General features: G+C 36.1%; 1 protein-coding gene across 9 annotated transcripts in view; it reads left to right on the top strand.

Moving 5' to 3' along the window:
* The window catches only part of ctnnd2b (catenin (cadherin-associated protein), delta 2b), an 87901-nt gene that overhangs the window by 47624 nt on the left and 25163 nt on the right, over positions 1 to 15114 (top strand). For 7 of the 9 annotated variants that reach the window (XR_009267352.1, XM_058754106.1, XM_058754081.1 and 4 more), the window contains 2 exons: positions 18 to 267; positions 2849 to 2905. Coding sequence is in view for 8 of the 9 variants with exons in the window: in XM_058754106.1 (XP_058610089.1) it covers positions 18 to 267; positions 2849 to 2905 (307 nt within the window). In the remaining variant the exon portion in view is untranslated. The remainder of the gene's footprint in view (positions 1 to 17; positions 268 to 2848; positions 2906 to 15114) is intronic. The other 2 variants (XM_058754093.1, XM_058754087.1) reach the window with 1 other exon arrangement.

The following is a 15114-nucleotide window of genomic DNA, read 5'->3' as shown; positions in this document are numbered from 1 at the left end:
CTACTCTCCTGTTGTAGCCCCTTCCTCTCCTGGTGTTGACTCCATACCCTTGCAGCGCACAGGAAGCCAGAATGCCACAGGAACGTTCCCCCGTGCCGGCTACGCCACTGGCCCTGGTGCCTCCACCGCCGACTATGCCAACCCCTACCGTACACTGCAGTTCTGCCCTTCCACAGACTCTCCCTACAGCAAATCTGGACCTGCTCTGCCTCCGGAGGCAACGCTGGTCAGGTCACCCTCTGTGGACAGCATCCAGAAGGACCCCAGGTGAGTTCTCCCACTGTCTAATGCATCTTGAAGGAACTGCATTTGGAGATCTCACCCAGTTAGTGAGGATTAGAGCCGAACTGACATGCTGTGTGGTTAACAAATAAAATAGAGCTTCACATGCACAAGTTGTCAATTAAGACACTGTAGGGGAGAGTGGGGTAAGCTGTGCCACTGTTTCATTTGATTTGTCCTTAGGCAAGGAGAAATTAGAACTAATATGGCTAATTATATCTCAGGATGTCTGATGTCAACTGAATACAGAAGAAAGCCATCTATAACATAGGGTCATAGAAATATGACTTCTCAAAAACAATCCAATTCCAACGTCTTATTTTTCGGCATATTATTTGCATTTTCGTAAACTACCAAAGACAGATGTCACTACATATTTGAATGAAGTTAAATAATTTTCAACATTTTATAATCAGAATAATATTTCTTGCATTTTTAAGCTGACACAACTTACCTCGAAGCATCTGACACACTTTAACCCACAGATACGTTACCATTCAGAAGTTTGGGGGTCAGTACGTTTTTTTTAGTGGTTTTTAAAGAAATCTGTTATGCTCATATATTTTGAAACATTATTTAAATTTAAAATAACTTTTTTATTATTTTCAGCAGAAATGTTTCTTATTATCAATGTTTAAAACATTGGCAAGTGTGCAATACATTTTTATCAGGATTCTTTGATGAATAGAAAACTCAAAAGAACAGCATTTATTTGATGTAGACATCTTTTGTTACATTATAAAAATCTTTACTATCTCTTTTGATCAATTTGATGCATCCTTGCTGAATAAAAGTGTTGATTTAAAATAAAAAATCTTACCCCAAGCTTTTGAACAGTGGTGTACATACGTACACCAAAAACAAATGTTGTTAAATTCACCAATATGAGAGACATTTTATGATATTAGTGTAATGAAAATGCTCTCAGTCACAAGCAGCTGTACATGATGGTTTCTTTCTAAATTTATGGTCACAGATGTGTTGTTTGCTTGATTAAGGGCACATCTTACTTCACTCTCCCCTTCATCATGAATCAGACTTCACATGATGTCACTTCCTGTAGTACCTTAGTTTGCCTGTGTACACTTACAAAATCACAAAAAGATAGTACACATTTGTTACAATTGTAAACATTCTTCAAGAATGATAGCGCATGATTTTATGGATTATATAGGTAGTCAGTTCCACCCTTCTCACTCAGTCTTTATATTGGTATTAAGCATATTTTTGGTTTTATCGTGTGACATTAATTTGATGTGCTGAGAGGCCATTGACGATCATCTCTTGTGAGCGTATTATAGGACTTTCTCTTTTTTTGTTTGCTTGCTTTTTCTGATGATTTGACCTTGTTTTTTTTTTGTTGTTGTTTTTTTGTCATCCCTTCTGTTGACTCCTCATGCTTTTGTTTCTCTCCCATGTCTTTTCACTGCTAGTGGCTATGGTGGAGATGGTATGACGTGTGATGCATTGCATTTACTGGCTGCAAACAAATGCACAGATATGCACAGACAATTTCATACTGTTACAGAACATGTCAAAGTCCTCTTTTATCTTTGGTTCACTAATAGTGTTTGGTATATTAAAGGGTGGGTCTGGCAACAATACCGGCCACAGTTCATTACCAAAATCCTTGTAAATGATACATAAAACAACATTTTTAAACATAAAGGTCATTTGTAGCAAAATATTGTAATGTATATAGACAAAACACTGCATTATTTATAACTCCTTACACCTCCTTTGAAGAAAAAGAAATGTATAGATTAGGGGTTTTCAAACTTCTTGAAAAGGATTATCTCCTTCTTAAAATATAAAGTGGCTATATATTTTCGTAAGGACCCATTTATTCTGTTTGAAATATTTGTATAGAAATATTAGTTCTATTATACAAGAAATATGTCTAAAATTAAATGATTAGTTTTTATATTGTCAGTGTGAAGCCAAAACAATTGTTAATGCAAGATGTATAAACCTGATGAAAAACGTTACCAGTCAATTTTAATGATTGTGTTTGGTGCTTTTTTTTTTCTTTTTTTTTTTTTACAATAAATGTTGTGATTAATCAGATTTTCCAATCAGTCTTTAGAAAGCTGAATTAAAAGTAATAATGTCCAGTTGCATAATTGTGTTATTTATTCTGTGAAACATTCAGTTACTATCCTAAGTTTACTTAAGTTTGAAAACCCCTGATAATTGTCTTGAGAAATGTACTGCTTTTCTAAAAGTAGAATGCAGAAGCCTTCTTACCATATATCAGTGCTTGCACTGACTGGAAATGTGAAAGTTGATCTCACCCACAAATCAACTGTTATAGTTTTTAATGTCTAGTTCACACTGGAGTGATATGGATGGGAGTTCTTTTCCATTATGTGAGACCCCTCTTTAATAAAAACCAACAAAGCAACAGATAAACTTTGTAGTGCATGATGAGAGTCAAATGCAAGTGTGCAATATGTTCATGCAGCAGCAAGAAGACAACTAAACATAAATACATTCTTTTTTAATGTCAAATCCCTTTGTGCTAGACACCTACCCTGTCTCTCTCTCTCTGCCTGTCTCCTGATAGGTACGACCCTGAATTCCTTGTCTGGAATCAAAATCAAGCCGAGCAAAGAATGACAAAGTAATCCAACATTTATTTACATTTCTACTCCTCATCTACAAAAGCACTGTTCTCCTCTCTACTCAACATCATATGTTAGGGCAGCATGACTGTGTTGAGACAAGCTATGCTTTACAGAATATGTCAGAAAATGTTTTTTTTTTATGGATTTCCTTCCAACATTTCCACATTATGTTTACAAGAAGAGCACTAGCCTTTGATTCATCCATAGAAAGGTTCATTTGTGGTCAAGTCCAAAGTCATTTTTGATTGATAATATTAATGATAGAAATTAGTCATAGTTACACGAAGAGCAGGTGTACAGATCTGTTGGTTGGTTTTTCTAGGAGTGATACTTCATAGGAGACCAGAGTTTGTTCATTCCTGCAAAGCATCACATTGTGATGTGTGTGTGTGTGTGTGTGTGCATTTGTGTATCTCCTAGTGTGTTGTTATTCATTGTTTTGTTATCATTTTATGTTAATGCATGCTTATTATCCTTTTTTATACTTTATTTAACACCATTGTCTTCCTTTCAATGCAAGCAACAGCCATGATTGTGTTGTTGTGTACCACATTTTCCTTTATGGAATCATTTTATTGGCAACAAAAGATATTTTAACACGGAGGTTAGTTCAGATTGGCATTTTAAAGTGTATCAAGTGAAATTGCACTTTTACCATGGTAACCACGGTTTCTGTCAAAATAGTTGCTTTAATTATTGTTACTACAATAAAACTGTCAAATGTGTCATTAGATAGAATTGGCATAACATTTATATAAACTTTTATATAAATATTAGTGCTGTCAATCGATTAAAAAATGTAATCGCGTTAATCACAGTCATGGACTGATTAATCATGATTAATCGCAAATTTAAAATACTAAGATTTACCTGTAAATGTGTTGAAAGAGAAGTGCATGACAAACTAGATTAAGGAAACAGAACCTTACACACTTCTGCAGGTATGAGACATAATCATTATTATTCTTTTATCATTATTCTTTTGTTTTTATTCAGCAATTATCAGCCTTTAAACTGGCAATAAAACGTTTACCAAACCACATCGCTTCAATCCCAGCATACATTTACCCAACTATTATCAAAAGTATTTCTAAATAAATACAACAAAACATTTCTTGTGACCTTACGTGAAGTATTATGACAAAATGCATTATGAAGAAGAATTGGACCTGTTCTGCAGCTGCATTAGAGCTATTATGAGATTTTAAGACAATTTATGAGATTAATAGTACATTTTTACTCAGAACTCACTTCAAACCACCATCGAGTGTTTATAATAACTTCCTTTTTACGATCACATGTGGAAGTTGGTCGTTTACTGTTGTTCAAATATGCTATTTATAGTAGGACTGGGTGATAATTCAATAACGATAATTATCGCGATATATTTTTCCTCGATAAAACGATATGAAGAGGTCGCTAAATGTTCGATATAATGTTTATGCGCCAAAAGCGGAACGAAACAGCGCGCCTCATTTGAATCGTGCAACACGGACCGTTTATCCGCTCGGATCAAAGTCAAACTGCCACGCGGCGCGAGCTCACTAGAGATGCATTTACTCGCGGATGAGACGGTCACGCGAGCAGTAAACAGCGCTGTGAGATCGAAACGATTGCATTCAGCGATGAACACACATTATTCTGTGATTTAAACTAGTTTAGAACCAAACAGGAAAAACACTGTGTGCAACAAGACAGTCAGAAGGCTTTCAAGTCTACACATCGCCATCATTTACCATGGATTTACTGTAGTAACACTCACTGTACCATGGTATGGTGGCAGAAATGTGGGATATTCACATTGAATTTTATTACAGGAGTAACGGTGTAAAATTATAGTATGTATTTGTGATTAAGCTATAGCATGTGTGCATTATAATGTTTTTAGACTACTGTTTTTCATACAGGCTACCTAAAAACCATATAGTTTTTACCATGGTACTGAGGTGTTATATGTGTGGTTTTAACTGTGTGTATCATGATTTATATGTATGCTACTATGGGAGACCAATGCTTAATAAAAAAAAAAAAAAAAAAAAAACTTGGTCAGAATAAATTTAACCATATAAAACTGAGGTTACTACAATTTGTACAGATGTTACTGATTTTGATAGTGAACAAAAATTTACCTCTGCATCCTAATTCAAGCTACTATCAAATGTGAATTTCTAAGAGACAAAAAAAGTGATTATTATTATTATTATTAATATTATCAGGCAAACCAAACCTGTTTCTTGATTTGAAACAATAGCACTCATTAGAACATGCAGCACCTAAGAAATAAATTTTTCTGGTTAGATATTTATTTTGTTAAGGAAAATTAATGGTTTGGTCTGGTTTCTACAACTTTCACTTTGGAGCAAAATTCTGGCTTTAAACTTGAAAGAAATAAAGTTTAAAGCTTTGACATTTATCGTGATGATTATCGATATCGACTGAATTTTTTTGGCCATATCGCCCAGCCCTAATTTATAGCCTTTAATATAGCTGCACAAATTAGCATTTCAGATGCACACATTCACTCAAGAAAATCACATACAGACCATATCTATCGTAATCGTGTGTTTATTATCTAATATAATCTATAGTGGCTGTTGTCATGTTTATTTCTGCTGCTCTGCTGAAACTCACGTTGTTTGTGATATTACAACCGCCTCTCAGTTCTTAAGTTGCCAGGGATACATTTGAAGTATAATACACATTAGTAAAAGGATCTATTTTTATTTGTCTATATACACTTTGGGCGGCCGCGGTACATTAAAAAAGTAGCCCAAAAAACCGCAACCCACCGCTCTGTAATTTTTGCTGCGACTGTATTTTCAAAATATCCCACTTGTGCCGTTACCCTGGCAACACTAGTGCTGTACCCTCATCACACAATGATAGATAACCTTCCGTGCTGCGATGACGGGAAGAAGTTGGGGTCAAACCTTAACAAACGATTAATCTGCTTTAAAAAATATTAACGCATTACATTTTTTTGATTAATCGCATGCGTTAACACATTAACGTTGACACCCTTAATAAATATAGATATTTTTTCTAAAATATATACTTTTTTCCTGAAAGAAAATATACTTTTAACAAGGATGGAATCGATTGATGTGACTAAACTAAATACTAAATCTTTTTCAAATGTATTCTTTTCTTTTGAGCTTTCTATTCATCAAAGAATCCTGAAAAAAGTATCACAGTTTCCACAAAAATATCATGATGATCAGCACAACTGTTTTCATCTTTGATTATAATAAGCATATAAGAATGATTTCTGAAGGGTTATGTGACTCTGAAAAGTCAGCTTTGCCATCGGAGGAATAAATTACATTTTAAAATGTAGTTACAAATATTTTAAAACATTATTTTAAATTGTAATATTTCATATTATTACTGTTTTTACTGTATTTTTGATCAAATAATTGCAGCCTTTCTGAGCAAAAATACATAAATAGATAGATAGAGTATCTGTGATTACCATTGTAAACAATGCACATTTGTTTTATAACTAATAATATGTGTAGCATCATTTACCAAATATTTTATGATCCTCTGCATTTATCAAAATATTAGAGATAAGACTTATATCCACCATTATAAGCCATATGCTTATCTGTGAATTAACAGAACTCCTTGGGTTCCAGAATTATGCTATTAATGTAAGATGTGAGGATTTATTTGCCCATTTTGTGGAAATCAAATTTATGTGACTGTTTTGTTGAAAAATGTCAGAAGCATTTGCCTGCTCAGGCATGTGGAAGCATTAATATAGTCTAATGCTGAGAAGTGCAGTGCAGATTCTCTGATCTGTGCTCTGAGTGGGTGGCTGGAGATGAAGTGATCACTGAACGTGACAGAGACATTTCCTGACCTCTCTCATTGCAGACAGTTCAAGCCGCCTCTCAGGACCATTCAAGCATGTGTGTGCTGAATCCACAACACTGCTGACCACTATTTCCTAAAGAGGGGGTCAACCGCAGGTCGCACGTTCACACCCTGTTAGAGCTCACCGCTCCTGGCTGCACGAATCATATTTATGTGGCCGTTAGCAGCTCTTTGAGTCCCATGTTTCTCTCACAGCTGTCAAAACAGTGTATTAGAGGTTCGTTTTACTGTAGGGTGAGAGCCATCAGAATTAGCCACCTGTAATCTCAAACTGACTGGTGGTTAGTTGCCCCAAACAACTTGATTTACTGAAGTAGAACATGTTGGTCCTGAAGCAATATAATCCAACCTTTGATATATTGATACAAATGTTGTTCAGCCCCCTGAGCTTATAACCTAAACTCTGATTGGTTGATAGGAATGTTCTGGATGACCAAAATTAAGGATGCCAATCAAATAACTAAGGGTGTTAGAATGAAGAGTACCTTGGGAGAATCCTGTTAAATTTGGTATAAAAAGAAAATTGCAAATCATCTTATTGTTTGCTAATTACTGCAATGTCATGTGAGTGACAATTACTGTTATCAAATGTAACCCTGGACCACAAAACCAGTCATTAGGGTAAATTTATTGAAAAGCTGAATAAATAAGCTTTCCATTGATGTATGGTTTGTTAGGAAATGACGATATTTGGCCGAGATAAAATTATTTGAAAATCTGGAATCTGAGGGTGCAAAAAAATCTAAATATTGAGAAAATCACCTTTAAAGTTGTCCAAATGGAGTCCTTGGCAACGCATATTGCTAATCAAAAATTAAGTTTTGATATATTTATGGTAGGTAATGTACAAAGTATCTTCATGGAACATGATCTTTACTTAATGTCCTAATGATTTATGGCATAAAAGAAAAATCGATAATTTTTGACCCATACAATGTATTGTTGGCTATTGCTACAAATATACCCGTGCGACTTAAGACTGGTTTTGGGGTCCAGGGTCACAAATATGTTTCCTGTATAATCCCCCATCTTCCATTGGTCGGACATGCAGAATCCCACCCAAAACTCACGCCATTGGTCAGTCCAGAATTGCTGTCTTTTGTAAGCCATGGATGGGAATTGTAAAGATTCTGTCAACATTTATTCACCCTCATGTCATTCCAAACCTGTATTACTTACTTTATTCTATGAGCACATTTTATTTTATGTTTTGTGTTCATAAAATGAAGCTTAAAGGTGTCTAAAGTCCTACTGACTTTCATTGCATGAACAAAAACAGTTTTTATGTTCCACAGAGGAAAGAAAGTCATACAGGTTTGGAACAACATGTTTGTGAGTAAACTATGGGAGAATTGTCATGACTACCTTTTCAAGGTGGAATAGAAAAATGGCGTTTTAGGATTGCCTTTATCCATGAATCCACAATTCTTGTCTAATCTATTTTGTATGTGCGCAGCCTTTGATTGAGCTGTCACATGTTGTTGTTCCAGCAGTCATTTTCCCCATTTTCTTTCAGACAAAAGCACACACCAGAATGGAAGTGCATGAAGTGCATGTTTCATGTGCGTGACGCTTATTCAGCGCTGTGCTCTTGTTTGAATAGGAAAGCCAGGGAGCAAGCCGAGAGGACAGAGGAGCTCTATGCTCATTAGAGTGTTTGTTTTAACAGTCTGCACGCTTCATCGGCTAAGCCACAAGCTAGAGCTGCAGCGATTACATGGGCTGGTGACTGGTCTTATTTACTCTGTTCAGCATGTGTAAGTTCTCTATTCATCTGCCCGTAATGCCAGAAGCTAGTTGTATGACATACAAACAGGCCTGTAGTGTGGCGGTTTTGTTGGCGCTGCACACACTTTGAACATGTGGCACTTAGCAATGCCACTTCTGTCTATGAGTAAGAAATGAAAAAGAACTGACTAATTGCATAGCCTTGACCTTATAAATGAAATCACTGGTGAAAATACATGCTGATTAATTTTTTTGTATTTAATTTTTTTATTTTTTTGTCAATGACTATGGAAATGAGGCACAAAATACTGTTAATTAGTTTTAGGATGCACAATATCTCATTGTGTCAGTACATATAAACATACTGTGTCAGCCAATATTGGATATTTATTAAGGTTGCTGTTTCTAAGAGCTGTGTACATTTACGGCAAATTAAGTTAAATTATTTTTAGAAATTATTTCAAAAGGAATATTTATTCTTCATTACTTATTTTATTATTTATTTATTATTTTATTATTCTTTAATACTGTGCATTATAATGTTGCGATGCTTATATTTATTGTATAAATGGTAAGTAATATCATACCATGAATGCCATATTTTTTTACATATTAATATACATTAATAATATTAGTCATTTATCAGTTATCAGCCATAACATGAAAATAATTGTCATCTTGTCATATTGTCCAGAATTTCAATATATAAATATATATATATATACATCATGAATACTTTTGGTATATATATATATATATATATATATATATATATATATATATATTAGTTAGTGAATTATTAGTATTACATATAAATTATATATTATAATAGCAACTGTAATAAATCCAATATTGGCTGATACAATATGTAATATTTTATATATATGTACACAATATAACACTGCAAATTGTGACGATTCACTGACACTGTTTTATGTGGAATTGGTGGAATAAATCCATTCGTAGTATGTTGGCAATTTAGCTGCACTTTAGCTGCACACCAATAAACTGACCAATAAACTGACATTTACTTTTTGAGGAGGATCGGTGTGTATCTCACATAAAGACTATATTAGATTTACCTCTGCTGCATCCCATTCAAAATATCAGTCCATTAGCTTTATTTCTAATAATCATGCTAAGTCAAGCGTCCTGAATGCATAATTTATGATGCTTTTATTTGGCTGTTTTTATGCCACGCAACATTTAGTGGTCCACAAGGGGCTTTTCCTCTTCTTCCTCTAGCCCCGTGGGTTATTTTGGCTGTTGCACTGAAACATGAAGCTGGGTTTTGTGGTGTTAATGTTTCTGCTATGGGAATGAAAGATAGGCTCACCTGACTGAACCAGAACAAAAGCCTAAACAAAGACCTGTCACAAACAGGAGAGTTTGTCTCAATCCAGTGAGTGCTCAAATGTTACATCACCTTCTGCTGAAGGATTTTCAGACTGCATGCCTAGCAAACCTTTTATAAATCCATGGACAACAAGACCCAAGCCTTTCTTCCCCTAGCTTTGTTCCAAAACCTAGTGAGTAGCTTTGCCGCATATATAGTATAATCAGCATCCTGGTTGTCGAAAAAAAAATCTAAAGTTAGGCTATAAATGAACTGCACCACAGTCGCATGACTGCAACGTCACCACCAAAAGCAGCTCTTTATTTAAAATGTACAAATTGAACCTTTTTCCAGACAAGTAAAAGCTTTAAAAATAAAATAAAAAATCGGGAGTGAGGTGTATTTTATGTTGTAGAATAAAACGTCAAAATTTAATGAGCTTATTTTAACCACAGACTCCTATTTCAGGCATTTAACCAAAAACCCATTCAAAAACACCTGTTGACTTCAGGATGATGGAACCAGAATTTCAAAAATGCTAACTCATTTTTGGGTTTGAAGACTCATTCCTGTAGCACCTTATATTTGCATGTTGTTGAACTAACTGGATGATACTAAGCCTAAGAATACATACTATACACTCTTAAAAATAAAGGTTCTTTATTGGCATCAATGGTTCTATGAAGAACCTTGTACATCCATGGAACCTTTCAAATGCAGAAAAGGTTCTTTATAGTCAAAAAAGGTTCTTTAGATTTTTAAAATGTTCTTCAAAATCAGTGGTCTCAAACTCAATTCCTGTAGGGCCACAGCTCTGCAGAGTTTAACTCCAACCAGCTCCAAGTCACACCTGCTTGGAAGTTTCTAATAATCCTGAAGACCTTGATTAGCTGGATCAGGTGTGTTTGATTATGGTTGGAGCCGGAGTATGTGAGCGGAGCGCGGAGTGGAGCGGTGTGATTTTGAATAATGCAATGTGATTTTCTCAATAATGCATTCAAACAAATCTAATCCTACAGTGCTGATTTCAAATGAGCAGAAATCTTTAAGAAATGCAGCGATCCATAGGTAAAATAACTGACAAAAACGTTCTGTTATTTTCATCACAAACAGAATTTGCACTGCAAAAAGCAGCAATTATACATTTTAATTGCTGACAACCATGTTATTAGCATGGCATGTGGTAGGAAAAAAGTTTGCACTCTAGTATTCCAATAAGCCACTCTGAAACTCTCCTGTTATTTTATTTTTCTCTTTGAATATACTTTATGAACAGAACTGTGATATTTCAAACATACTGAAATAGTCTACTTTAGCCGCAGAGCGAAGGCGGAGCGGTGTTTCTGAAATCAGTGAGCGCGGAGTGAAGCGAGAGTGGGAAATGGTGAACTTGGAGTGATTATTGAATGCTCGGAGCGCGGAGGGGAAATTGCTCCCCTGCTCCACTCCACTCACATACTCTGGTTGGAGCTAAACTGTGCAGAACTGTGGCCCTCCAGGAATTGAGTTTGAGACCAATGTTCAAAATGGTTGTTTTAGGAACTATTCACTGAAAGGTTCTTTTTGGAACCAAAAATGGTTCTTCTATGGCATCACTGCAAAAACACCCTTTTGGAACCTTTATTTTTAAGAGTGTATACAAATACTTATTATTTAATATTATTTAAAATTATTTTTATTTGATTTCTCATCTGCCATTTTGGATTTATTTTTCTTTAACTGAACAATGCACTGATTGAAAAAACAAGCCTTTGCTTAGTCAGTTCGGTCAAAACAAGGTATAATTTACAGCAATGTAAGTTTTTACCTTAAAATATTAGTTTCAAAATCATTCTAATGGTGCACTGACTTCTAATGAGGAGAATGCTTCAGTTTCTTTCCCACGCTCCCCCCTCCAAATGTCTTTTTGTAACCGTCTACGTGCATGCCTTGAAATACTGCCTACGTAGGCAGCACGCTAGGTTGTGGAACAGAGCCTCTCTCATTGCTGACCCTCAGTTTAATTGTGCTGATGAGGGGGTGGATCCTGCAGGTGAAGGTTAAGGGACAAACGGTTTATTAGTAGACCAGCCACCCACCCACAGCATCTCTCCCTATCAGACCATGAGGGGTGAAATCACAAGTCTGAGCGCGCACATAACGAAAGAGCTCTCTGTTCTCTGTAGCGTGAATGAGTCATTTCCCAGCCAAATCCTTCTCCGGCTTTGGCAAGGGATGACATTTTTTGCAGGCCTGGGCTCTGAGCAGACGTTTGATTATTCATGTTTGGTGATTAATGGCAGGTTCATCCCTGCTTCAGCGGCCTGTCACAGTGACTGGAGCTGTGCTGGGGGGAGTGGCCTCACCCGGGCATTAATTGTGGTAATGGGGAGGTTAAGGATTTGGCTGCCAGTGACAGACCTGACAGAGAGGAGGGAGCATCACCAGGCTGCAGCAGCTTGCACTCTGCATATGTGTGTGTCCCTGTAGGACTGGCGTGCTGGGAATGATTCAGCGCTAAGGTTTAATGATGCGAACGAGGACGAGCAGGGTGCCATTACTATTCTGACTTTAATCATAAATGATATAGTTGGTTTCTAGAGCAGCAGATATCTAATAAATCTCAGTGCCCTGCTATGCACATTTAAATCATTACTTCACATTTAGTCCTCATTACTTATGTATGCATTCGTTCGTGCTGTGATGCTGCGTTATGTATAGATGTAGAGCACAACTGTGACTGTCCATTTTTGGTGGCCTTGATACTTGAAGAACTTTCCCCGTTCCTTTTCTACATTAATAAAGAATCTTCAATGACACAACCTACTTGCTCAAAGTTGGAAACTGGAAAAAAGACAAGTACAAAGTTTTGTATCCACCTCATTTTTAAATTCAGATGTAAGCCATTTTCTGTGAATGCGTAAGAATTTAAATAGGTAAATAACTAGAAGATTCACAAACCAGTATGTTTATGTTTACGATAATCAGTATCATAGCAAATACCAATTTTCAACATAAAGCAGCATAACAGACTGATTTTTACCATTAAAGGGGTCATGAACTGCTTTCTGAAAATCCTGTTGTCGAATTGTGCTTTGTTTGTAAACGAATCCATGGTAAAATGAATTGAAAAAATGGCCGAGTTCTAACGCGGTCATCCACTCTTTCCTAACGCTGGGATCAGGAGGAAGGCAATGCAAAGACTTTTTTTCCACTGCTTAGCACTGCACAGTATCTTTATCGTTTTGTTTCTGCGTAGACCTGCGTCTGCTTCTTGTTATTTACACTATGTCTGTGAACCAGTGGGCGGAGCTAAACAGACAGCGATGTAGAAGCAGGCGTTGATCTTCTTCTGCAGTTGCGGTGTTTAGCCACACTATTACATTATAGAGGGGCACATTCCACAAGCTGTTGTTTTGGCAGACTGGCTTCAATATAAGCTATTTTTAGACTAACATGAAAGTTTCAAGTTCTGAACCTTACAGGATGATTTTATAGCACAAAGACCTCTTTTATGTAAAAAAAATCAAGGGAATTTTGGTTTCTCAGTTCATGACCCCTTTAAAATAACTGAGAACAGCTGACATTCAAGTCCAAAATAGCCTGCTTAAAAAATTGTGAATAACGCAATCGAATCAAGAATGACAATTTTTGTTTGAGACTGTCCTTATGAGTGAATCATTGAAATATTCTCTCAAACAATTCATTCAAAACAGTGATTCATTCTGAAACAAACTGTGTTGCTCAGAGACAGAGACAGAAAAAGCTGCAGTGGCTTCATTTTATTTTTGATTGACAGAGCAAAAATATGCAGAGTAAATAAAACTGTCCCTAATATTACACAGCATTAACTTACTGTATTGTTTATTAAACTGTTGTATCACATTCACAAAATAGTTGGTTCCTTATGGTTGTATTATGTTATTGGTTGTAAATGTTATTTTGTCGAAGCAGCTAGCTTTAGCTTTTTGCTTTGCTAAACACAAACGTCACTTCTTGATGAACTTAGGAGCTGGTAAAGCATTGGGGCAATGCCTTCTGATTAACTGCCATATATAATTACATGAGGTAAACATTGAGTGAATAATTTCACTTTAGTGCACTAGTTAATTAACAGAGTCATTTTAGAGCTTCTGTCAAAAATTTATTTACACTAATTAACCTAGAGTTGACTTATGTGACAGCGCCACTTTGATTACCATATAAACTTCATCTGTTTTATAGCCATTTTTGTGTTACGCTTTAATTACTGATTAACGCAAACATTATCAATTAGCCCGCTCCTGTGATTTATGACAGCCTCCTGTCATTGCATTGGAGAGTATGCCTTGACGTTTTGTGGGCTGCTGGGCATTTCCTACTCTCTCTAGTGGATTTGGTTCCTTGTTTTGTGAACAAAGCCCTCAACATAGCAGCTTAGTGAGATGTGATTTAAACAAGCATTCATTTCTCAAGGTTAAACAATGATAAAAAGTAACAAAGATACAGCAAGTGAAAGCTAAGTACCCATCTTTCAGGATTATCTCCATTTTGACCTTTTTCCCAATGGATCCCATTCTTCTTTTCATGACCACAATTGCCCTCTCAGGTTTACTGGTTGTGCTAGAGAGAAATGGGACATTCTACAATAGATGTTTCCCATGGTGCCTCTTACCCAGAGATGTTTGTCCATCAAGTTGTTGTTTTTTTGCCAGCATCGCATTTTCTCTCTGCCTCCACATCTTAGTTTTCATTTTTCTTTTCCCTCCTTCCATGTGCTCTCTGTCTATCATTACCACACCATTTCTTTCATATTGGATCTTTTTATTTGAATCTATTACTCTTGTTTGACAGCCTCTGACGTGGTGGTAGTGTAGAGACAGTGTTTGGTGGTCTGAGAATGAGAGAAGGAGAAAAAGACATGACTGTCAAATACAATGTTCTCCTCTCTTGCCTACATGCGGTGCGAGTGTGTTTTCACTGCAGGCTTCAAGATAGTATGTTGAATTTACTTCTGCTGCTTTTTTAAATCACGGTGTTGGTACTGATATTCTAACGATAGAGTCGCAGGACCCAAGGGTTTAGGAAATGCAGATCTTCTCTTGTGGGGTTCCAGGCACCTTAGGACTGCTCTAGGCAATAGCACAGCTGCCACTGATATCTAGTGATAAGGCCGACATTTTTGGGAGGATGTTATTGTCTGTATACATTATCTGAGATCTAACGTACCTCTGCAGAAAGCATCAAAATCAGATTTTTAAAATGATTGCTGACATGTGGTGGCTGTGAAACCTTTGTTTCTTA

Source organism: Onychostoma macrolepis, chromosome 02, assembly GCF_012432095.1.
Source record: "Onychostoma macrolepis isolate SWU-2019 chromosome 02, ASM1243209v1, whole genome shotgun sequence".
Classification (NCBI taxonomy): domain Eukaryota; kingdom Metazoa; phylum Chordata; class Actinopteri; order Cypriniformes; family Cyprinidae; genus Onychostoma; species Onychostoma macrolepis.
The sequence above is the reverse complement of the archived record's forward strand: the minus strand, read 5'-3'. Positions and strand labels throughout refer to the sequence as shown.